The sequence below is a fragment of the Cherax quadricarinatus genome, chromosome 1 (assembly GCF_038502225.1).
Source record: "Cherax quadricarinatus isolate ZL_2023a chromosome 1, ASM3850222v1, whole genome shotgun sequence".
NCBI classification, from domain to species: Eukaryota; Metazoa; Arthropoda; class Malacostraca; order Decapoda; family Parastacidae; genus Cherax; species Cherax quadricarinatus.
Genome location: NC_091292.1, coordinates 13,129,580 through 13,156,480, shown reverse-complemented (window position 1 = coordinate 13,156,480; position 26,901 = coordinate 13,129,580). Strand labels below are relative to the sequence as shown.

Below are 26,901 nucleotides of genomic sequence, written 5' to 3'. Positions count from 1 at the left end.
TCTCTCTCTCCTACACATCCTAACCTGAGCCTCACTATCCTCCTAAAAACTCTCTACAACATTTAGTAACTTACTACCTATTCCATATACTTGCAACATCTGCCACATTGCTCCCCTATCCACTATCATATGCCTTTTCTAAATCCATAAATGCAGTGAAAACTTCCCTACCTTTATCTAAATGCTGTTCATATACTGTGAAACCTCGGTATGCGACCAGCTCCCTACTCGAACAAAGCTCAGCACACGACCAAACAAATACGACCTGCTAGAACTTCGCTGTAAACTATTTCGTGTTTCTTCGCATTTTTTGGTATTTTATTTGTATAAATAACTCAACATGGGGCCTACGATGATTAGTGATAACAGCCAACCAAACAGAAAATTGGTTGGGAAGAACTTGCTTGATACTCAAATGGAGTGGCACTCGTACAGCCTTCTGGGATGAATTAAGGTTGCATACCGAGGTTCCACTGTATATGCTTCAATGTAACCACCTGATCTACACATCCTCTACCCATTTGAAAGCCTCCTTACTTATCTGCAATCTGCTCTCTGTCTTACCTCTAATTCTTACAATAATAACAATACAATACACTTTACCTGGTATACTCAGTAAACTTCTTTCTCTATAATTTTTAGAATCTCTTTTGTCCCCCTTCCCTTTATATAAAGGAATTATACACGTTCTCTGCCAATCCCCAAGTACCTTCCCCTCTTTCATACATTTATTAAACAAAAATACCAACCACTCCAACACTACATCTCCCCCTGCTTTTAACATTTCTGTCATGACCCCATCAGTTCCAGCTGCTTTACCCTCTTTCATTCTATGTAATGCCTCACGCACTTCCCTACACTCACAGCCAGCTCTTCTTCACTCCTAAAAGATGTTATACCTCCCTGACCAGTGCATGAAATTACTGCCTCCATTTCTTCATCGACATTTAAAAGTTCCTCAAAATATTCCCGACATCTACCCAATACCTCCAGTTCCCCATCTACTAACTCCCCTACTCTGTTTTTAACTGACAAATCCATTCGTTCCCTAGGCTTTCTAACATTTTTATCTCACTCTAAAAAATTTTCTTATTCTCAGCAAAATTTCTTGACATTGCCTCTCCCATTCAATCATTTGCTCTCTTTTGGCATTCTCTTCACCTTTCTTTTATCACTTCTGCTTTGTAAAAGCCTCTCATAAGCTAATACCTTTTTCTTTTTTATTGCACCCTTTACCTCATCATTCCACCAATCACTCCTTTTTCCTCCTGTACCCACCCTACTATAGCCACAAACTTCTGCCCCATATTCTAATTTTTAAAACTATCCAATCCCTCTTCAACCCCCCCCTCCACTACCCATACATGCACTAGCCCTTCTCCCTTAGTTTATAAACTTTCACCTCTCTCTTACTGTTGCCATTTTCCTTTTGTCCCATCTGCCTCTTACTCTAACTGTAGCTACAACTAGATAATGATCCGTTATATCCATTACTCCTCTCTACAGTTTACCCTCGGTTATCGGCCGTGATCCGTTCCAGAAAGTCGGCCTAAAACTGAAATGGCCGAAAACCAAAATAATATTCTCCACAAGAATTAATGTAAATACAATTAATCCGTTTCATACACCCAAATAAATAAATAAATTATATATACGTATATATGTATATATATAGATTTTTTTTTTCAACGAGTCGGCCATCTTCCACCGAGGCAGGGTGACCCAAAGAGAAAAAATCCCCCAAAAGAAAATACTTTCATCATCATTCAACACTTTCACCTCACTCATACATAATCACTATTTTTGCAGAGGTGACCAGAAAACAACAGCTTAAAAGCATATACCTATAAAGATACACAACATATCCCTCCAAACAGCTAATATCATGAACCCCTCCTTTAGAGTGCAGGCATTGTACTTCCCAGGACTCAAGTCCGGCTATATAAAAAATAACCTGTTTCTCTGAATCCCTTCACTAAATATTACCCTGCTCACACTCCAACAGATCGTCAGGTCACAAATACCATTTGTCTCCATTCACTCCTATCTAACACGCTCACGCATGCTTGCTGGAAGTCCAAACCCCTCACCCACAACACCTCCTTTGCCCCCTCCCTCCAACCTTTTCGAGGACGACCCCTAACCCGCCTTCCTTCCCCTACACATTTATACGCTCTCCATGTCATTCTTTGATTCATTCTCTCTAAATGACCAAATCACCTCAACAACCCCTCTTCTGCCCTCTGACTAATGCTTTTATTAACTCCACACCTTCTCCTAATTTCCACACTCCGAATTTTCTCCATAATATTTACACCACACATTGCCCTTAGACAGGACATCTCCACTGCCTCCAACCGTCTCCTCGCTGCTGCATTTACCACCCAAGCTTCACATCCATATAAGAGTGTTGGTACTACTATACTTTCATACATTCCCTTCTTTGCCTCCATAGATAACATTTTTTGACTCCACATATACCTCAACGCACCACTCACCTTTTTTCCCTCATCAATTCTATGATTAACCTCATCCTTCATAAATCCAATCCGCCGACACGTCAACTCCCAAGTATCTGAAAACATTCACTTCTTCCATACTCCTCCTCCCCAATTTGATATCCAATTTTTCTTTATCTAAATCATTTGATACCCTCATCACCTTACTCTTTTCTATGTTCACTTTCAACTTTCTACCTTTACACACATTCTCAAACTCATCCACTAACCTTTGCAATTTTTCTTTAGAATCTCCCATAAGCACAGTATCATCAGCAAAAAGTAACTGTCAATTCCCATTTTGAATTTGATTCCCCATAATTTAATCCCACCCCTCTCCCAAACACCCTAGCTGATTTTCAGTTTAATACTTCTGATTTGTAGTCTGTAACCATCTTTTCGTAATAAAAAAAAAAAAAGAAGATTTACTTAAATCTCAACCCTTTCATTGTTCGTGCCATAGTATACTATGGGTTTGAGGTCACTATTGGTGACCTAGTACTACATCATGAGCTCAGCTCACTCAGATAAGCTGTGAGCAGTAAATTTTTGTCTAGATATGAGAGAATGAGTCTATGCAGTAAGTGTGCACCATATAAAAAATGAAATCCTACCCCAGGCAGTGCATGACGGGAGAAAAAATGGCAATGTTTTTGGTTTAATATAGCAACTTTGCAGTGTATATCAGGATGGTTTTTATTATTGTGTTCTGGGTTTCTTGGTATTATTTGATAGAATGGAAGATATATTACAGAAGTACAGATGATTTTGATTGGTTTCAGGACTGGCAGTAGCTTGAAATGAGCTCAAATTAGCAGAAATTTTCGACTTCTACTGATATTCAAGACAACACAAATTACGTCACTTGTCCAATGTGCATCCAACTGGTTGGTCTAATGTGTTCATGAATGTGCCGACATTATTAATACAATTATTACAATAGTGCATTATTCTGCATAACAGTAAATCTATTTTTTGTGTGAATATAAGTTAAAAATGGAAAGCAATCGTAATATAGGAGAGGCCTAGGGACGTAATTAATGAACAGAGGAAATATTTTATTGCAGAGGTCCTTGAGCATTACCCCTTGGGCATTACCCCAAAATAAATTTACTTACAGCAAAATTACTCAATGAACTTGAATCCTTACCCGTTTTACATTACAGCCTCTCCTCACTTAATGATGGAGTTCCATTCCTAATACCACATCGGTAAACGAATTTGTCACTAAGTGAAGAGCATACTACGTATAATGGTAGTGGGGTTGTGTCAACCATCTTTGATATTGTTCTAATGTCACCTTTTCACCATTTATAACATTTCTGGTATATTTTTAAATGTTTACACAGTAGTGTACTGTATATTGAAATAAACAGAATTGAGAAAATCAGCTTTAATATATATATTATTTAGGTACGCATACTGATCAGAGAGCTCGTCATAGTCCGAGTCATCCGTAAACGAGTACATCGCTAGGTGAGGAGAGGCTATATTGCCAACTTAAGAAATAGTCCCTACAAATTAGATTTTTAATTTCATTAAGAAACTAAAAATTATTTATTTGAAAAAATATAACTTATAATTTGGCTAGCTTATTAAATAATTTTTTGTGCAGTTTTATTTAAATCTTTAACCCCTTAGCTGTCTAAACGCAGATCTACGTTCTCTTGCCCAGCACTCCAAATATTTGGGGTGGGGGGATTTTTTTTTTACATAATGTAAAAAAAAAAAAAATTAGTCAGTACTTATGGATATTAAGGCCACAAAGTCAACGTTTGTCACTCGCCTGACGACAACATGAAGCGCTGCTGTTTGCAGAAGTGTTGCTGATATACCTTTTTTTTTTTTTTTTTAATTTATACAATTTTTATGTTCTGATAATTACAATTTGTAGTAGTTCTTGTGATTTCACAGTCAATCTTTGTATTGACACTAATATTAGGTACTGAAATAGTACTTAAATAGTCACAGTGACAGGTGAATATTTTCATCTACCTTAGTCACATACTATTGTCTAGCAATACAGTGGTACCTTGGGAAATGAACTTATTTTGTTCCAGAAGGCTGTTCAAGTGCTGATACCAAATGAATTTGTTCCCATAAGGAATAATGCAAATAAGATTAATCAGTTTCAGACCCCCAAAAATACACTTAGAAAATTGTTCGCATTTGTGTATTTATAGGTCCCAGCAATGTTTTGGACATGTGGGATGTGTCAGCAGATGGGTCTATGAAAGATGAGGTGAATCATAGAATTGATGAGGGGAAAAGGGTGAGTGGTGCACTTAGGAGTCTGTGGAGACAAAGAACTTTGTCCTTGGAGGCAAAGAGGGGAATGTATGAGAGTATAGTTTTACCAACGCTCTTATATGGGTGTGAAGCATGGGTGATGAATGTTGCAGCGAGGAGAAGGCTGGAGGCAGTGGAGATGTCATGTCTGAGGGCAATGTGTGGTGTGAATATAATGCAGAGAATTTGTAGTTTGGAAGTTAGGAGGAGGTGCGGGATTACCAAAACTGTTGTCCAGAGGGCTGAGGAAGGGTTGTTGAGGTGGTTCGGACATGTAGAGAGAATGGAGCGAAACAGAGTGAATTCAAGAGTGTATCAGTCTGTAGTGGAAGGAAGGCGGGGTAGGGGTCGGCCTAGGAAAGGTTGGAGGGAGGGGGTAAAGGAGGTTTTGTGTGCGAGGGGCTTGGACTTCCAGCAGGCATGCGTGAGCGTGTTTGATAGGAGTGAATGGAGACAAATGGTTTTTAATACTTGACGTGTTGTTGGAGTGTGAGCAAAGTAACATTTATGAAGGGGTTCAGGGAAACCGGCAGGCCGGACTTGAGTCCTGGAGATGGGAAGTACAGTGCCTGCACTCTGAAGGAGGGGTGTTAATATTGCAGTTTAAAAACTGTAGTGTAAAGCACCCTTCTGGCAAGACGGTGATGAAGTGAATGATGGTGAAAGTTTTTCTTTTTTGGGCCACCCTGCCTTGGTGGGAATCGGCCAGTGTGATAATAAAAAATAAATAATAATAATAATAATAAAACGTAATCATAGGTTTCCTTGAAGCATGGTGTAACACTAGTGTCACTCCACTGCTGACATTGCTATGACATTTGATGAGCATGTAATGCTCATCAAATGTCATAGTATCTCACGCCAATCGTGCCAAATTTGGAGGCAGGAAAAATAAAACATAGATCTACGTTTGGAGCTCTAGCGGTAAGAATGTAGATCTACATTTGGACAGTTAAGAGGTTAATGAGCCTTCATTACCCCCAAGATTTTCATATTTACCCCATTTGGGGTAATTTACCCCAGTTCCCTGACCTCGGTTTTAGTGCCAGGAATGTCTACAGTGTTTATTCTGGACCCTGTTTTAAACTGGCAATTTTTAAATTTTGTGAAATTGGCCAAACTGATTTCTGATCACTTATTGGGTAGTTGATATATAGTTAAATGTAATACTAATAACAGAATTGACTTAAACTAAGACTCAAAGCGAGTGAAATTGCCATCAAATTTCATACTTTCGGTGTCATTCCCTTCGAAAAAAGATGCTCTATAATTTTATATATAAAAAAAAATTCTTTGGAAAATTCTTGAACCCCATGGAGAAGTTTCAGATCTGGGGTCTGGACCCTCTGAAATACAAAATCAGTCTTCATCAGAATTTTTTTTTTTAGTATGTAGACAATTTAACCTTCTTACTGTCGAGACCTCTGATCACAAACCTGCTCTGTTGAAAAAAAAAAAAAAATTACCAAGATCTTAAGAATATTTTTTCTGATCATTTTAAAAGAAAAAAAAAAAATTGCAGTCAGTACTTACCGAGATATAGAAACATGAAGTTGACAAAGTAAACTGCTTACAGCAACATCGGTAACTGCCGCTCACTAGGCAATATTTTTATTTTTGTTCTACTTTTTCTCTTCTTTTATAATATTTTATTTTTTCAGGTAACTTTTGTTAACCCTTTGACTGTTGCACGCCCCTTTCTGAAACTGTCATTCTATGTCAATAAATTTTTGGAAAAAAAAAAAAAAAAAAAAAAATTATTTTTTATGAATAAATTTTTGGAAAAAAAAAAATTATTTTTCTTATGAAATGAAAGAGAATCTTTTCCCGGTGGTAATGACACCAAAAGTACGAAATTTGGTCGAAAACTCACTCCCACAAAGTTAGTGGTCTCGGCAACATATACACATCTGCAATTTCACCGACTTTGAGCCCTGTTTTTGGCCAATTCCGTTGTTCCAGTTGACCAAACTCGTAGCTATTTCTTTAGAACTCCATTTTTTTCTATCTGTTGAGTACAAGAAACCGCTCATTTACCGATTTGAACTACCCAATAAAGTGATCAGAAATTGGCATTTGGCCAATTTCACGCAAATTAAAAAAGTTGCCAATTTCAAAATAGGTTCCAGAATAAACAATGTAGACATTCTTGGCACTAAAATAACATATCCTCTGTTCATTAGTTATGTTATGTCTTTAGGCCCCTCTTATATTACTATTGCTTTCTATTTTGATTTTTTATTCATACAAAAAAATACAAAATTTCCTGTTATGCAGACTGCTGCATTATTGTAAAAATGGTATAAATAATATCAGTGCACTAGTGAAAGAATATTAGACTCCCCAGTTGAAGTGTATTGGACGTGTGGTGTGATTTACTTACTCCTGAACATTGGTAAAAATTGAACATTTCCGCTACTTTGAGCTCAATTTCAAGGTCCTTTTCATCGTGAAGTAATCAAAATCATCGATATTTCTGTAATATGTTTAACATTTTATCACATGAGACCATGAAAAAGAGAATACAACGATAAATACTATACGAAAATACACCTCAAAATCAGCGTTTTAATCCAAAAAAAATGGTCAGTTTTTTTTTTTCTCATTACACACTGCATGCTGCAGGATTGGTTTCTTCCGCTTGATTTGAAGCTGCTAGAATTTACGCATATAAATACGTCAGAAACAGTGGTGCCTAAGACGTATATATACGACCAAAACAGTCAAAGGGTTAAATGTTGATGAAGATAGGGAAGCTGTGATTTCGTGTATAGGGCAAGGAGGAATAACATCTTGTAGGAGTGAGGAAGAGCCAGTTGTGAGTGTAGGGGAAGTCTGTGAGGCAGTGGGCAGAATGAAAGAGGGTAAGGCAGCTGGGATTGATGGGATAAAGATAGAAATGTTAAAAGTAGGTGGGGATATAGTTTTGGAGTGGTTGGTGCTATTATTTAATAAACGTATGGAAGAGGGTAAGGTACCTAGGGATTGGCAGAGCATGCATAGTTCCTTTGTATAAAGGCAAAGGGGATAAAACAGAGTGCAAAAATTATAGGGAAACAAATCTGTTGAGTATACCTAGTAAAGCGTATAGTAGAGATATTATTGAAAGAATTAAGAGTAAGACAGAGTAGGATAGCAGATGAACAAGGAGGCTTTGGGAAAGGTAGGGGGTGTGTAGACCAAGTGTTTACAGTGAAACATAGGTGAACAGTATTTAGATAAGGGTAAAGAGGTTTTTGTGTCATTTATGGATTTGGAAAAGGCATGCGACAGGGTGGATAGGGGGGCAATGTGGCGGATGTTGCAGGTGTATGGTATAGGAGGTAGGTTACTGAAAGCAGTGAAGAATTTTTATGAGGATAGTGAGGCTCAGGTTAATGTATGTAGGAGAGAGGGAGATTATTTCCCTGTAAAAGTAGGCCTTAGACAAGGATGTGTGATGTCACCATGGTTGTTCAATATATTTATAGATGGGGTTGTAAGAGAAGTGAATGCAAGGGTCTTGGCAAGAGGTGTCGAGTTAAAAGATAAAGAATCAAACAAAGTGGGAGTTATCACAGTTGCTCTTTGCTGATGACACTGTGCTTTTGGGAGATTCTGAAGAGAAGTTGCAGAGATTGGTAGATGAATTTGGTAGGGTGTGCAAAAGAAAATTAAAAGTGAATACAGGAAAGAGTAAGGTTATGAGGATAACAAAAAGATTAGGTGATGAAAGATTGGATATCAGATTGGAGGGAGAGAGTATGGAGGAGGTGAATGTATTCAGATATTTGGGAGTGGAAGTGTCAGCGGATGGGTCTATGAAAGACGAGGTGAATCATAGAATTGATGAGGGAAAAAGGGTGAGCGGTGCACTTAGGAGTCTGTGGAGACAAAGAACTTTGTCCGTGGAAGCAGAGGGGAATGTATGCGAGTATAGTTATACCAAAAACTCTTATATGGGTGTGAAGCATGGGTGATGAATGTTGCAACGAGGAGAAGGCTGGAGGCAGTGGAGACGTCATGTCTGAGGGCAATGTGTGGTGTGAATATACTAATGCAAAGAATTCGTAGTTTGGAAATTAGGTGGTGTGGGATTACAAAAACTATTATCCAGAGGGCAGAGGAGAGGTTACTGAGGTGGTTCAGATACGTAGAGAGAATGGAACAAAACAGAATGACTTCGAGTGTATAAACCTATAGTAGAGGGAAGGCAGGGTAGGGGTCGGCCTAGGAAAGGTTGGAGGGAGGGGGGTAAAGGAGGTTTTGTGTGTGAGGGGCTTGGACTTCCAGCAAGCATGCGTGAGTGTATTTGATAGGCGTGAATGGAGACAAATGACTTTTAATATTTGACGTGCTGTTGGAGTGTGAGCAATGTAACATTTATGAAGGGATTCAGGGAAACCGGCAGGCCGGACGTGAGTCCTGGAGATGGGAAGTACAGTGTCTGCACTCTGAAGGAGGGGTGTTAATGTTGCAGTTTTATAACTAGTGTAAAGCACCCCTCTGACAAGACAGTGATGGAGTGATTGATGATGAAAGTTTTTCTTTGTCGGGCTACCCTGCCTTGATGGGAATCGGCTTGTGTCAATAAAAAAATAAAATAAAATAAAATAAAAAAACTTTTGTGGCCTGTGAGACCAATATAATGCATAATGTATATATATCCACCTGTTGCATGCAACACAATAACCTCACAAACATTGTTATCGTTATATTGTTTACAAAACTTTGTTTACACAAACCCACTTTGTCTTCCCTGCAACCCATGCTGGAAATAAGTCACTTGATTTTTTTTGGGTTATCCTAGATTCTCTACACATGCTGCTCTATATGATAATGTACATAACTGTACGTATTCGTGTATACCTGAATAAACTTACTTACATGCCGTCTTCCCAACCACCCATGCTGTCTTCCCCAGCCACACCATCCCCACTGCCTTCCCCACCACTTGTGATGTCCTCCCCACACCCACGCTGAACTCCCCACCACCCAAGCTGCCTTCCCTTTTCACTATCTGTATCTGGTATCCTGGGCATTGCTTTCAGTCACAAACTCCTCAAAACCATGAAATTCATCTTCACTTACACTTCCATCTGTGTCAGAACTATCACTTGGGAAGAAAAGAGGCCCAAATTCTCCAGGGAGTCAGATATTTCTTACTGCTAGGCATGCTGAACAAGGACTACTGAAATGGCATTCCCACAATGCACCACTGGCTCCAATTTCTTTTGTACTGCACACACTGACCATGCAGACCCATTCACATGTAAGCCTACCAGCTTTCTCCTGCTAGATTTGAAGCCGCTAGAATTTTGGCATAGTACTACAGCACCAACACTGGCTTGTAAGCCGCAGTACTATGGCACCAACAGTGAAAGGGTTAAAATTATTTGCAGGACCACTGGGAATGTAAGAGGGTTCAAATGTACAGTATTCTGAATAAAGTCAACTAAGTCAACTTATTATTGCAATTTTCTCTGGAAATGGAAAAACACAAGATAAAATAAAAAGAATTACCTGTTGGCCCAGAAGCTTTCCCTTCTGTTCAAGTTCATTTATCAACAGCCGATCTTTTGTTATTTGCGTTTGTAGTTCTCGTATACTTTCCATCTTGGTCTTGACCGCACTGGATTTGGTCTGTAAATTGGTAATCTAGTCTTACAGTATGCACCAGACAAGAAATGGTTAGGTGGTGTTAGCTAATAAACTAACTACTGGACATTAGTTTAAATTTAATAAACATAAGCAAACCTTCAGATGTCCTCGGCAACAGATATCTGACTTCACACATTAAAATTTTCAAAAACTGCCTGAAAATGTTTGTCAAATTCTAAACAATGGTTCAGCTATGCTAAAAGTAAAACAAAAGCTACATAACTTAAAGCGACAAACCGAGGAATTCAACGAGTATGAATGTACAAATGAAAAGGTAAGGGAGAAGCATTAGAGATAAAGAAATATGTAAGAAAAAATGAACAAGTGACAAATTTTGACCCTAGCATCAGAAAAGAATTGGAAGAATAAGTGGCTTACAATTTGTACAAGCAACTGGACCAATTTGAAGTGATGTATATAAAGTGCTCACTAATCTAAAGGGGAGTTTGAAACTTCTTTTTTAGTGGTATTTTAATCTGAAAAGACAGTACCAACTGTCCTTAAATCTTCTCTTAAGCATAAATTTTAACATACTGTACAACGAATATACACTATGCCTTGATTAATTCTCTTTTTTTTGTCAAAATTCATTAATTTTACATTTTGCTTTTTTTGAAATGGTCTGTAATTTTCAGATTGGAAAAAACTACTTTAAGCTGTTTCATTTTGGACTTATCTAGTCTCTGTACCTCCAGTTACTATAATACACCAAGATAACTATTATTATTACCATCCTCAGAATGTATAGAATTACCTTGTCCACTAATTTTATTTCTTTTCCCATTGTGCTTGTTTTTGTTCCTGTGTCCTCAGTATAATCATATTATCCTTCTGAATTTGTCTAAATGGCTCAAACTGCCATTTCCTGGATTACATTTCATTCCACTGTCATCCTGAACAGCACCAATGAAAAACATTCATTGCTATTCATAGGCACTTTCTCTATTTGTTCATGTATTTTACCCCTAAGTGCTAGTTCATTATTCCCATTCTTAAAGTTCCTTTAAATGTTCCACAAATTTTCAGATTTAAAATCTTTCCTTCAAGCTGTTACACCTCAGCCCTTGATCATTGTTCCATCAATTATTTTTATGCGCCAGGGTTCCCAACCATCACTTACCCACTTTATTTCACTTTCCCCATATCTGCAGTGGTCCTATTTTGTTTTCTTCAATGAGAGTAAGGGATTAGAACCCAACCTTAGAGAAGTCATGTACTAATATACACTCCAGCCAGTGATGCCACATTATTATTAAATTCATGAAATAGTACTAAACTTGTAGGAGTAATACAGCAAAGAAATGGGAAGTACTCAGGTTTGATATGAGGAATGGTAGGTAACTCAGTCCCTTGCATTAAAAACCAATCGCAAACATCTGGGCACTCCCTTGAAGAAAACTGATGCTACGATGTAGACTGCTCTCATTGTTTTGCCATTGCCCAAGCAAACACTGTCAAATACATGTTATTTTATTGAAACTTCAGAGGAAATACTGCTAGGCAGCATAAAAATGGTTATGTTGTACTCCTTAAGTTGATTTTATCTATACTCTCACACCGTAAAATCTTTAAATACTGTCCAGTTTGGATAAAAATAGCTGCTGCCATTGACAAAAACCAAAGTGCATTTTTAAAATATACCCTATGAAGTGTAGTAGAACTGCAGATAGTTTTATTGTTATATCACTTATTTAATTTAACAGCACATATCTACATTAAAGAAAATGTCTAGCCATGAACAAAATTCAATCTTGCCTCCAGCTGCCCTTCCATCTGCTTTAACTGTGCACGCAGCTGCAGCACATTCTTCTTCAGAGACTGCCTCTGCAATTCCTCCTCTCTTGCTTCTTGTACAAGAGAAGCCAACACTGATATCACCTTTGTAAAGCCAAGCCTGCAAGTGGTAACCGTAGTCATGTTTTTACCATGTCAACTATTTCTCAAAATAGCTAGCACTAATATTTTTAAATAGGGGAAATTGGAAAATTATAAAACATAATAGGATACAAAAAAAAGGTGAGTGGTGTGTTGAGGTACACATGTATGTGGAGCCAAAATCGTTATCTATGGAGGCAAAGAAGGGAATGTATGAAAGTATAGTAGTACCAACACTCTTATATGGGTGTGAAGCTTGGGTGGTAAATGCAGCAGCGAGGAGACGGTTGGAGGAAGTGGAGATGTTCTGTTTAAGGGCAATGTGTGGTGTAAATATTATGCAGAAAATTCGGAGTGTGGAAATTAGGAAAAGGTGTGGAGTTAATAAAAGTATTAGTCAGAGGGCAGAAGAGGGGTTGTTGAGGTGGTTTGGTCATTTAGAGAGAATGGATCAAAGTAGAATGACATGGAAAGCATATAAATCTATAGGGGAAGGAAGGCGAGGTAGGGGTCGTCCTCGAAAGGGTTGGAGAGAGGGGGTAAAGGAGGTTTTGTGGGCAAGGGGCTTGGACTTCCAGCAAGCATGCGTGAGCGTGTTAGATAGGAGTGAATGGAGACGAATGGTACTTGGGACCTGACGATCTGTTGGAGTGTGAGCAGGGTAATACTTAGTGAAGGGATTCAGGGAAACCGGTTATTTTCATACAGTCGGACTCGAGTCCTGGAAATGGGAAGTACAATGCCTGCACTTTAAAGGAGGGGTTTGGGATATTGGCAGTTTGGAGGGATATGTTGTGTATCTTTATATGTGTATGCTTCTAAACTGTGTATTCTGAGCACCTCTGCAAAAACAGTGATAATGTGCGAGTGCGGTGAGTGTTGAATGATGATGAAAGTATTTTCTTTTTGGGGATTTTCTTTCTTTTCTGGGTCACTCTGTCTCGGTGGGAGACGGCCGACTTGTTGAAGAAAAAAAAAAAAAAGGATGCAACATGCAAAAGGAAAAAACAAGACATTAACCCTTTCAGGGTCCAAAGGCCAAATTTCAAAGTGCACACCAGTGTCCAAGAATTTTCAAAAAATAATTTTGTTATTTTTTCTTATGAAATGGTAGAGAATCTTTTTCTGAAGGTAATAAAACAAAAAGTACGAAATTTGATGGAAAACTGATGAAATTATGCTCTCACAAATTTTGATGTGTCAGCGAAATTTACGCATCGGCGATTTTGCTGACTGACTCCCATTTTAGGCCAATTATAATACTCCAGTCAACCAAATTCTTAGCTATTTCATTAGTATTACTTCTATTTTATCGATTGAGCACAAGAAATCGCCAAGTCAACTGTTTCAACTACAAAATAAAGTGATCGGAAATTGGTAATTTGGCCAATTTAATGCAAAGTTCAAAATATTCTAATTTCAAAATAGGGTCCAGAATAAACAATGCAGGCATTCCTGGAACTAACCTAACATTTCCTCTGTTCATTAGTTATGTTATCAGGCTTTACAAATGAATTCCATTTTGATTTTTTATTCACATAATGAATTTTTATTCAAACCAAAAAACAGAAGATTTACTGTTATGCAATACCATAATAATTGTGTAAATAATATCACCACATTTGTGAACGTATATTAGACCCACCAGCTGGCACGTATTAGACGTGTGGGATCATTTGTTTACTCTTGAACATCGGCAAAAGTTTAACATTTCTGCTATTTTGAGCTCAGTTTCAACCCATTTCCATTACTAAAACCAATCAAAATCATCTCTATTTCTGTAATATATCTTCCAAGTGAGACCAAGAAATCGCAAATACAACTATAAAAAACATACGAGAAAATACTGCAAAGTCACTGTTTTAATCGAAAATTACGGTCTCGGTTTTTTCTCTCATTATGCACTGTGTGCTGCAGGATTTGTTTTATGTGGTGCACACATACCACATAGATATACTCTCTCATATCTAGGCCCAAATTTACCGCTCACAGCTTATCAGAGTGAGCTGAGCTCATGGCGTAGATCTAAGGTTTGGACCCTCAACGTATAGCTGTAGATCTATGGCACGGACCCTCAAAGGGTTAATTATGTAAATCAAGAACTAAACCAGAATGTAACATCATCTTTCAACAAACTGGCTGTATCCCACCGAGGAAGGGTGGCCCAAGAAGAAAAATGAAAGTTTCTCTTTAAATTTAGTAATTTATACAGAAGGGGTTACTAGCCTCTTGTTCCCAGCATTTTAGTCGCCTCTCACAACACGCACGGCTTATGGAGGAAGAATTCTGTTTCACTTCCCCATGGAGATAAGAGGAAATAAACAACAAGAAAGAAAATAGAAGAAAACCCAGATGGGTGTGTGTATATATATGCTTGTATGTGTAGTGTAACCTAAGCGTAGTAGAAGTAGCAAGACGTAGCTGAAATCTTGCTTGCTTACGAGACAGAAAAAAGGACACCAGCAACCCTACCATCATGTAAAACAACAAAATGTAATATATATTGTGATAAATGAATAAAGGAATGAGAAAAGGAGGCTGGTGAAAAACAATAAAAGGAGGGGGGGAGCAGAGGCTTTGGGAAGGAGAAGAAGAAAGGGAATGAGGAAAGGAGAGGGGATAAGTGAGGAGAAAAATAGAGAAAGAATGGCAGAGAGAGATGCAAAAGATCATGTTTATGGGAAAACACTGAATTCCCTAAGGGTCATACACCACCCAGAGATAGTAGAAAGGTTTGATCTGAGTAAGAAAGCAATAGCTCCAAATCCTCAAATCAAAAGTCCTTCAAAAATATCAAGGCTCTCCCCCTGAATGGATAGGATATAAATGCAAAATGTTATTTCAGTGTTAGACTAATAAAATACAAGGTGACCACTTTACACACTTAGAAACTGTTGGTAGTTACTCTTACCTTTTCTCAGTGTATTCTTGTTCTATTCTTTTTAAAAGCATCATCTTCTTGGAATTTACTGGCTTCTCTTGATTATCTTTAGCCTTTCCTTTTCTAGAGGCTCCTGGCCCTTCTTGAACTTTAGCACTGCTACTTTCACACTTTCCTAAAATTGCAGAACTGTCTTTGTTTGCTGGATGCTTGACAGTTTCTACAAGACTAGTCAACTGCTTTACTCGAGTTCTAACCTCAGTGCTTGTTTCTGAATTTTTGGAGCTAATGCCTTGAGTTTCACTCTTCAAGCTGTGTTCCACTGTCGTAAGTTTAGATGGGAATTTCTTTGAGTTTGAGTCATACTCATGTTTTTTTACTTCTGATACTTTTGGGCTTATGTCTGAACAGAAGTCTACAGTTTCTGCTACATTATGCCTTATTTTTGACTCTTCAGTATATCCAGTAACCTTTTCTGGTTCTAGCTTAAGGGTTTCTGAAAGCACCTCCTGTGTTTTTATAGATGAATCAAGACACTGATTATTTTTTAGACACGACGCTCTGTCCTTATTTCTAATAGATTCACCCTCTTTCAATTCAGCACAGATACCTGTGCCAGGCTTTTTCTCTTCACGATCACACTCAAACAGTGAGCCAATCAGTTCGGCACTAGAGGATATTATATCACTGGTGAGTGACTGATCTCTTAATGTTGATCCTCCTTCACTTCCACATAAATTCCCGCCATCTTTATTTATCTTTAAATCGGGCTCTCTCTGAGTGGCTCTGCTATTTTCGCTTTCTGATATGTCACTATTTCTTGTTCCAACGTCAGTCCTTACTTCAATTCCATCACTACTGCAAGATACGACTTTCCTAACTTTCTGCCCATCTACACAATCAACATTTGTTTCCACGTTTTCTTGTTTCAATTCGCTAACACTTTTACAGCTTTGTGTCTTATCCAAATCAAGCCTCTGGCTAGTATTTTCATTACCAGCCCGGTTTTCAAATTTATCGAGCATTTCGTGTGATGCTTTATTCAAATTATCAATTTTCACATTGCACTTACTCTCCGCAACTGCTATCTTGGAACTGCTCATGCTAACTCTTTCTTTCATTTCATCCACATTTATACCATCATCCCTCAACCTACTGCTTATATCTGACATACCACTAGCATTATTAATGGTCTGAATACTGTTTGTCACAACCAAACTCCTGCACTCTCTCTCAATTTCCTCCTTTGCTACTTCATTGCCAAATTCATCACACAGTTTACCCTCCTCCCCATCACTAGTATGATTTCCACCATTCCCTTCAATTCCTTCACCAAGCACTTCATCCAATACCATCCATTCTCCCCCCATATCTACATCCTGGTGATCTTTATGGCTCTCTGTCTCACTTTGTTGTATAATCACTTTTCGTACATTGTCCTGGCTTGCATATTCCTTTTTCATTGTATCATCAACCTTTTGATGTATAACTACTCTAAGTGTGGTAGCAGACTTTTTATCTTCTGAAGCTGTAGCTTCATTCTGGGGGAATTCCAAAGTTGTCATCCTTCCTTGATTTTGTTCTTTTCTGTCTGATGCTTTCTTTTGCAGGGTCTGGAATACCATCATCCTTAAAGTCTCCTCATCTTCCTCAGCTCCTGATACTTCTTGAGAGGACTCTCCAGCAACTGTATCAATTGCAGCTTGAGGTTCATCTCTCCCACTTTCACCTGCTTCTTCACTACTGGTAACATTACTTTGATCCTCATAAGAGCTAATATTTGCTAGTTGAATTTGCAATCTTCCCATTTCCTTGAAGCATACTTCTCGAGAATTGGACATTCCTAAATTACCACTTTTTAACTCTGCCTCAGGACAGTCATGAATGCTCTCTCTCTCTGGTCCCAAATGGCTAGCTATATGACATTTATCACTATGATCAGCACTGACAACCCTGAAACTGGATTTGTTTTCCCAATCAGGAGACTCAGGACTGTCGGCAAAACTAATCCTGTTTTTCTTTGTTGGAATGGTTGGTCGCCTCTGCTGCAACTGCTTTTTGAGGTGTAGCAGCTCTTTTTCTCTCAGCTTCTCCTTCAGCAAACGATATTCCATTTGCTGGGTACGACTCAGGTGCCGAACAACCTGCAGAACAAGGTAAGCTACAAAAACAAATCAATACTACTGTATCAGGTTTTATAAGTTTACCTTCCCATAAAGTCACCCAAAATTTAGTTAGTATTTAACTGTTTCTCTGCACCCCAAGTAGATCTACAATGATGCCACTGTTGCTCATGTAAATTTACGTTTTAAGCACAATGCCCTTAAATATGCTACAGTAAATTTTGGCACAGACATGAGGGAACGAGAGTGTACAGTATATTTTTTTTTTTTAACAAGTCAGCCGTCTCTTACCGAGGCAGGGTGACCCAAAAAGAAAGAAAATCCCCAAAAAGAAAATACTTTCATCATCATTCAACACTTTCACCTCACTCACACAATCACTGTATTTGCAGAGGTGCTCAGAACACAACAGTTTAGAATCCCTTCACTAAATATTACGTTGCTCACACTCCAACAGATCGTCAGGTCCCAAATACCATTCGTCTCCATTCACTCCTATCAAACACGCTCACGCACGCCTGCTGGAAGGCCAAGCCCCTCGCCCACAAAACCTCCCTTACCCCTTCCTTCCAACCTTTTCGAGGACGACCCCTATCCCACCTTCCTTTCCGTACGGACTTAAATGCTCTCCATGTCATTCTACTTTGATCCATTCTCTCTAAATGACCAAACCACCTCAACATCCCCTCTTCAGCCCTCTGACTAATACTTATATTAATTCCACACCTTCTCCTAATTTCCACACTCTGAATTTTCTGCATAATATTTACACCACACATTGCCCTTAGACAGGACATCTCCACTGCCTCTAACCGCCTCCTCGATGCTGCATTCACAACCAAGCTTCACACCCATATAAGAGTGTTGGTACTACTATACTTTCATACATTCCCTTCTTTGCCTCCATAGATAACATTTTTTGTCTCCAAATATACCTCAACACACCACTCACCTTTTTTCCCTCATCAATTCTATGATTAACCTCATCCTTCATAAATCCATCCGCTGACACGTCAACTCCCAAGTATCTGAAAACATTCACTTCTTCCATACTCCTCCTCCCCAATTTGATATCCAATTTTTTTTTTATCTAAATCATTTGATACCCTCATCACCTTACTCTTTTCTATGTTCACTTTCAACTTTCTACCTTTACACACATTCTCAAACTCATCCACTAACCTTTGCAATTTTTCTTTAGAATCTCCCATAAGCACAGTATCATCAGCAAAAAGCAACTGTGTCAATTCCCATTTTGTATTTGATTCCCCATAATTTAATCCCACCCCTCTCCCGAACACCCTAGCATTTACTTCTTTTATAACCCATCTGTAAATATATTGAACAACCATGGTGACATTACACATCCCTAAGACCTACTTTTACTGGGAAGTAGTCTCCCTCTCTTCTACACACCCTAACCTGAACCTCACTATCCTCATAAAAACTCTTTACAGCATTTAGTAACTTACCACCTATTCCATATACTTGCAACATCTGCCACATTGCTCCCCTATCCACTCTATCATATGTATTTTCCAAATCCATAAATGCAATAAAAACTTCCTTACCTTTATCTAAATACTGTTCATATATATGCTTCAATGTAAACACTTGATCTACACATCCCCTAGCCACTCTAAAACCTCCTTGCTCATCCACAATCCTACATTCTGTCTTACCTCTAATTCTTTCAATTATGACCCTACCGTACACTTTTCCTTGTATACTCAGTAAACTTATTTTTTTTTTTTTTTATTATCACACCGGCCGATTCCCACCAAGGCAGGGTGGCCCGAAAAAGAAAAACTTTCACCATCATTCACTCCATCACTGTCTTGCCAGAAGGGTGCTTTACACTACAGTTTTTAAACTGCAACATTAACACCCCTCCTTCAGAGTGCAGGCACTGTACTTCCCATCTCCAGGACTCAAGTCCGGCCTGCCGGTTTCCCTGAATCCCTTCATAAATGTTACTTTGCTCACACTCCAACAGCACGTCAAGTATTAAAAACCATTTGTCTCCATTCACTCCTATCAAACACGCTCACGCATGCCTGCTGGAAGTCCAAGCCCCTCGCACACAAAACCTCCTTTACCCCCTCCCTCCAACCCTTCCTAGGCCGACCCCTACCCCGCCTTCCTTCCACTACAGACTGATACACTCTTGAAGTCATTCTGTTTCGCTCCATTCTCTCTACATGTCCAAACCACCTCAACAACCCTTCCTCACCCCTCTGGACAACAGTTTTGGTAATCCCGCACCTCCTCCTAACTTCCAAACTACGAATTCTCTGCATTATATTCACACCACACATTGCCCTCAGACATGACATCTCCACTGCCTCCAGCCTTCTCCTCGCTGCAACATTCATCACCCACGCTTCACACCCATATAAGAGCGTTGGTAAAACTATACTCTCATACATTCCCCTCTTTGCCTCCAAGGACAAAGTTCTTTGTCTCCACAGACTCCTAAGTGCACCACTCACTCTTTTTCCCTCATCAATTCTATGATTCACCTCATCTTTCATAGACCCATCCGCTGACACGTCCACTCCCAAATATCTGAATACGTTCACCTCCTCCATACTCTCTCCCTCCAATCTGATATTCAATCTTTCATCACCTAATCTTTTTGTTATCCTCATAACCTTACTCTTTCCTGTATTCACCTTTAATTTTCTTCTTTTGCACACCCTACCAAATTCATCCACCAATCTCTGCAACTTCTCTTCAGAATCTCCCAAGAGCACAGTGTCATCAGCAAAGAGCAGCTGTGACAACTCCCACTTTGTGTGTGATTCTTTATCTTTTAACTCCACGCCTCTTGCCAAGACCCTCGCATTTACTTCTCTTACAACCCCATCTATAAATATATTAAACAACCACGGTGACATCACACATCCTTGTCTAAGGCCTACTTTTACTGGGAAAAAATTTCCCTCTTTCCTACATACTCTAACTTGAGCCTCACTATCCTCGTAAAAACTCTTCACTGCTTTCAGTAACCTACCTCCTACACCATACACTTGCAACATCTGCCACATTGCCCCCCTATCCACCCTGTCATACGCCTTTTCCAAATCCATAAATGCCACAAAGACCTCTTTAGCCTTATCTAAATACTGTTCACTTATATGTTTCACTGTAAACACCTGGTCCACACACCCCCTACCTTTCCTAAAGCCTCCTTGTTCATCTGCTATCCTATTCTCCGTCTTACTCTTAATTCTTTCAATTATAACTCTACCATACACTTTACCAGGTACACTCAACAGACTTATCCCCCTATAATTTTTGCACTCTCTTTTATCCCCTTTGCCTTTACACAAAGGAACTATGCATGCTCTCTGCCAATCCCTAGGTACCTTACCCTCTTCCATACATTTATTAAATAATTGCACCAACCACTCCAAAACTATATCTCCACCTGCTTTTAACATTTCTATCTTTATCCCATCAATCCCGGCTGCCTTACCCCCTTTCATTTTACCTACTGCCTCACGAACTTCCCCCACACTCACAACTGGCTCTTCCTCACTCCTACAAGATGTTATTCCTCCTTGCCCTATACACGAAATCACAGCTTCCCTATCTTCATCAACATTTAACAATTCCTCAAAATATTCCTTCCATCTTCCCAATACCTCTAACTCTCCATTTAATAACTCTCCTCTCCTATTTTTAACTGACAAATCCATTTGTTCTCTAGGCTTTCTTAACTTGTTAATCTCACTCCAAAACTTTTTCTTATTTTCAACAAAATTTGTTGATAACATCTCACCCACTCTCTCATTTGCTCTCTTTTTACATTGCTTCACCACTCTCTTAACTTCTCTCTTTTTCTCCATATACTCTTCCCTCCTTGCATCACTTCTACTTTGTAAAAACTTCTCATATGCTAACTTTTTCTCCCTTACTACTCTCTTTACATCATTATTCCACCAATCGCTCCTCTTCCCTCCCGCACCCACTTTCCTGTAACCACAAACTTCTGCTGAACACTCTAACACTACATTTTTAAACCTACCCCATACCTCTTCGACCCCATTGCCTATGCTCTCATTAGCCCATCTATCCTCCAATAGCTGTTTATATCTTACCCTAACTGCCTCCTCTTTTAGTTTATAAACCTTCACCTCTCTCTTCCCTGATGCTTCTATTCTCCTTGTATCCCATCTACCTTTTACTCTCAGTGTAGCTACAACTAGAAAGTGATCTGATATATCTGTGGCCCCTCTATAAACATGTACATCCTGAAGTCTACTCAACAGTCTTTTATCTACCAATACATAATCCAACAAACTACTGTCATTTCGCCCTACATCATATCGTGTATACTTATTTATCCTCTTTTTCTTAAAATATGTATTACCTATAACTAAACCCCTTTCTATACAAAGTTCAATCAAAGGGCTCCCATTATCATTTACACCTGGCACCCCAAACTTACCTACCACACCCTCTCTAAAAGTTTCTCCTACTTTAGCATTCAAGTCCCCTACCACAATTACTCTCTCACTTGGTTCAAAGGCTCCTATACATTCACTTAACATCTCCCAAAATCTCTCTCTCTCCTCTGCATTCCTCTCTTCTCCAGGTGCATACACGCTTATTATGACCCACTTCTCGCATCCAACCTTTACTTTAATCCACATAATTCTTGAATTTACACATTCATATTCTCTTTTCTCCTTCCATAACTGATCATTTAACATTACTGCTACCCCTTCCTTTGCTCTAACTCTCTCAGATACTCCAGATTTAATCCCATTTATTTCCCCCCACTGAAACTCTCCTACCCCCTTCAGCTTTGTTTCGCTTAGGGCCAGGACATCCAACTTCTTTTCATTCATAACATCAGCAATCATCTGTTTCTTGTCATCCGCACTACATCCACGCACATTTAAGCAACCCAGTTTTATAAAGTTTTTCTTCTTCTCTTTTTTAGTAATTGTATACAGGAGAAGGGGTTACTAGCCCATTGCTCCCGGCATTTTAGTCGCCTCATACGACACGCATGGCTTACGGAGGAAAGATTCTTTTCCACTTCCCCATGGACAATAGAAGAAATAAAAAAGAACAAGAGCTATTTAGAAAAAGGAGAAAAACCTAGATGTATGTATATATATATATATGCATGTGCGTGTCTGTGAAGTGTGACCAAAGTGTAAGTAGGAGTAGCAAGATATCCCTGTTATCTTAGCGTGTTTATGAGACAGAAAAAGAAACCAGCAATCCTACCATCATGCAAAACAGTTACAGGTTTTTGTTTCACAGTCATCTGGCAGGACGGTAGTACTTCCCTGGGTGGTTGCTGTCTACCAACCTACTACCTAGTAACCTACTACTCAGTAAACTTATTCCTCTATAATGTTTACAATCTCTTTTGTCCCTCTTCCCTTTATATACAGGGACTATACATGCTCTCTGCCAATCTCTAGGTACCTTCCCCTCTTTCATACATTTATTAAACAAAAATACCAACCACTTCAACACTATATGCCCCCCGGCTTTTAACACTTCTGTCATGATCCCGTCAGTTCCAGCTGCTTTACCCCCTTTCATTCTATGTAATGCCTCACGCACCTCCCCCACACTCACATCCTGTTCTTCTTCGCTCCTAAAAGATGGTATACCATCCTGGCCAATGCATGAAATTACCACCTCCCTTTCTTCATCAACATAATAAAAAAAGCAAACTGATCTTATGTTTGGCTTAAAATAGCAACTGAAATAGATTTCAAGATTTTATTGGCTGTTTCTTGGTATCAACTGATAGAATGGAGGATTTACTAGTGAAAGAGTCCTGACACTGTACATACCATCTCCGGTACTCAAATCTAACTGGTTTCCCTGAATACCTTCATAGATGGCACCTTGTTCAGAGACACAAGCACAAAAAACAAACAAATTACAGCATTATATTACTGGGGGAAGTGCTAAACCTGTAGTGGTCATACAGGGCCTGGAGAACTGGAGGTAAACGAATTCAATCCAAAGAGAAGGGTAGCTCTAACTACTTGGCTCAAAAGCCTTTCACTAGCTACCCCTGAAGGGGCTATCACTTGAAATTGCCTTTACATACACCATCCTAGAACCACAGTACTAGCAGGGATTGAACTTGCAGTAAGTGAGTTGTAAAATTCCAGACCAACACATTAGCCACTGGGCCAGCTGGCTACAATAAGATTCACTCAACTAGGTATATTTATATACTAGTTGGGCGAATCTTGTAGCCAGCTGGCCCAGTTCAATCCCCACCCATACTGTGGTTTGTTTGCAATCGTGGAGCTATAATTTCGAGTCATCCTAGAACATTCACCCCATATTTACAAATCCTCTTGGTCAAGGTATTTTGCTCTACCCTGTCTAAATAAGTGAACCAGTTTGAAAACCCCACTTACACTCTCTGACTTGTACATTTTATACTCCCACACCATCTTAGATATTTCACTCCCCAATACCTGATATTCACAGCACACAATCTTGAATAAATCTCCACTGCCATCAACCTCCTCACTGCAAGTCTAAGATCATGCCTCATATTGATACAAAAGTGTTGGTACCAATATACTGTGGTACATTTCTTCCTTTCCACAGAATCCTGAACACCCCATCCAAATCCCCTTCTCCCCATTCCTTGCATATCCTGTATGTCACATCAACTTTTATGCACTCATCTGTTGACACATCCACACTCAAATCTTTAATATCCATATTTCCTCCCACCCATCTGACATCAAACTTTTTACTGCCTATTTTTTCTATCACCCCTATGGTTTTCTATGCTCACTTTTATCTAACCTTTATGCATTCTTTTCTTGTATAGGCTTATACAAAAGAACTATGTATGATTTCTGACAATACTTAGGTATCACCACCTTTTTCGGAAATACAAAATCATTAACTTACATTAGGGGTAGAATCTTTGGCTGCTGTTTTACATCTCGATGAAATGCCCGCTGAATTTTGCCTAGATGCTCTTGCATTCTCTTTCATGCTTCTAAATTCTTCACCAGGCTGATCACGATTGCGTATACTTTTCAAAAATCGATCAATGCTGTTGCTTATTGCTCCACTGCTAGAGGCTTTAGGCTCAGCTACTGTCTTGGGGTCTCGACTTTTAGTTTGGTTCTCAACTCTGCCTTCTTCAGTTTCATCCTCCGAGTCTGACTTTAAATTGATAATAACTGGCTTAACTAGCGGAAACATAAACTTAGGACTTTCACTCTCAGCATTAGCATCATGAGGGACAGCATAATCATACTGGCTACTTTTGGGATCTAAACCAATGCCACCTATATCTGAGAGACTTTGTCTTGAATCAGTCCTAAATTTGTGTGTTGGGCTACCTTCCTTAATCCTGGCTTGAAGCTTGTGGACATTTTTATGAAGTGATGCTTGACTGACACGAGTTCTGGCTACTGGGGAAGACTCCGATGATGAAGGATAACTTGGAACAGGTGAGCTGTCACTTGCTTCCCTTGCCTCAAATGCAAGTTTATCTAATTTTTTCTGGTAGCACGAATACTGGCTAGATTCAACAGAAGCTGCTGGCACTTGCTTAACTCTCGATGCTACTGTTTTTTGTTGGTTTTTTATAGACAAATCAATAAGAAGTTTTGCACGCAGCAAATCTTCATCTTCCTCTTCAGGTACAGGTTCTGATTTAAGATTAGCAACTGTATCCTTAATCACAGGTTCTAACTGCCTAATGATTTTTGAACCTGCAAGCATTTTCCTTTTTAATTGTTTTATCCTATATTTCTGCCGTTCCCTTCTCCTTTTCCTCTTACTTGTATTAAGCTGGATTTTTGATAAAAGTTGGTCTCTTTCACAGTTATGACTCAAACCCTTGCCAACATCTTTTATTAGAGGAACTTCTATCAAAGTCCTCTGAGAGTTATCATTTGTGACTGCTTGTTTAGGCTGTGAGGTTTGCTGCTTTAGCACCACAGACATGAAAGCCTGATATTGCTCTGCAGGCAAATCTTTCAAGTCTTTTTGAGGTTCAGCCATATGATCATTTTCTTCAAACTTCTCTACTTTGCAAGAATGAGATTCATCACCCTCCTGAGAAGTTGAAGCCTTGGGAGGACCTACAGCTTTATTTGTCAAATTGTTTTCATGATCCTCATTGGGAGAACAGTTCCATTGTGGACTTTGTGACTGCTGCACTCCCCATTCAGCATTAGTTACTCCTTGCAAACCATAATGGTTGTACTGTGGGTTAGAATCATACTGAGTTTGCATGGTTTGGAGATACATATTTTGATCATAACACCAGTTGTTTATGTTACTGAGATCATTGGCTGGCTGATCAGGTGGTGGGGGAGGTGGCATCATATAGGCCCATTCCACTGGGATTTGGAAATTGTGCTGTGAGCCTTCTGGCCCACCAGAAGAGGTAGAACTCTCTTTTACAGTGTTTGAGCAATCATTCAAAATATTCTTAACTGATTTGTCCAAGGATTCCTTATTACTTAAGGAAATATCATCTCCAATCTCCTGAAAAACCTCCTCTTCAAGTGTGTCACCATCGTCCTCTCCTGGGGAACTGTCACAAATATCCATATCGATTGGATCCTGGTTACAATCTGAAAGTTCCTTAACATCTTTATTTATTTCTTCAGCATTCTGCACTAGTTTACCTGAATCAACATCACCTATATAGCTTTTGTTTGTGTCTATTGCAATTTCACGTATACTATCAGGGGTTGCAGCCGACTGTGGCGAACTTTGACTAAGTTCATCTAAAATGGGCTCAATGGCTTCCACACTACTACTATCACCACTATCATCATCTTTTCCCATTTCATTTAAATATTCCAAGATGTCAGATTTTGGAGATGATTCTAAAATACCTTCAGAGTTACTACACAATGAAAATTTTCCTAAACTTTGTTGCAGCTGGTCAAAATCCACAGGTTGTGAATTCTCCCCCTCTGCTTCATTGCTCTTTACTTGTGGGAGTTTTGTGACCAAGGATGAAGACATCAAGTCCTGCCCTTCCTTTCGCACATCACTAAGAACCCTGAGGGAGGACTGAAGGGCAATTAACCTCAGCTGGAGCTCCTCATCATCTTCCTGATCTAAAGTGTAGCATTCCTGTGCAATATCCATAGTTAGCTCTCCCATCGGTATATCCCTTTTCACTCCTGATGTATTAACTCCACTCTCCTTGTCAGTCAAAGTGTCAGGTTCCCCGGCTTCTGGACGCACTTTAAGTTTGCCTTTCAGAGTTTTTTTCAACAACATTTCTCCCAGACTTCCAGGGGGAGGTTGCTTCTGCCCTTTCATTAATACACTGTCTTGAATCTTCTCTTTTGATGGCTGGTCAGCTTTAAATACAGTTTTCAAATCCACCTTGCTACTTTTGCCAACTTTATCTTTAGTGAGTTTTGTCTGACACAGCTTTTGAGAGCGAGCTACTATGCTGCCTCTGCCAAGTCCCTTTGAAGACTTAAAGTAACTGTGTAATAGCGGAGATTTCCTGTAAACATACTTCTGAACTGGAGATTTCGGCCATGTATGCTTACTAGTTGATTTCTGAGAATGAGATTTATGAAGAGGTGGTAGTTTGCTAGAT

At 39.1% G+C, this 26,901-nt stretch overlaps 1 protein-coding gene across 1 annotated transcript in view; it reads right to left on the bottom strand.

The window, feature by feature from the left end:
• LOC128687253 (uncharacterized) overlaps positions 1-26,901 on the bottom strand; it is a gene marked incomplete at its 5' end in the record, with an annotated part of 54,406 nt that extends 27,505 nt beyond the window's left edge. Inside the window, 4 exon segments of the mRNA XM_070094810.1 lie at positions 10,290-10,409; positions 12,183-12,321; positions 15,214-17,327; positions 24,225-26,901. Of these exon segments, the coding sequence (XP_069950911.1) occupies positions 10,290-10,409; positions 12,183-12,321; positions 15,214-17,327; positions 24,225-26,612 (4,761 nt within the window).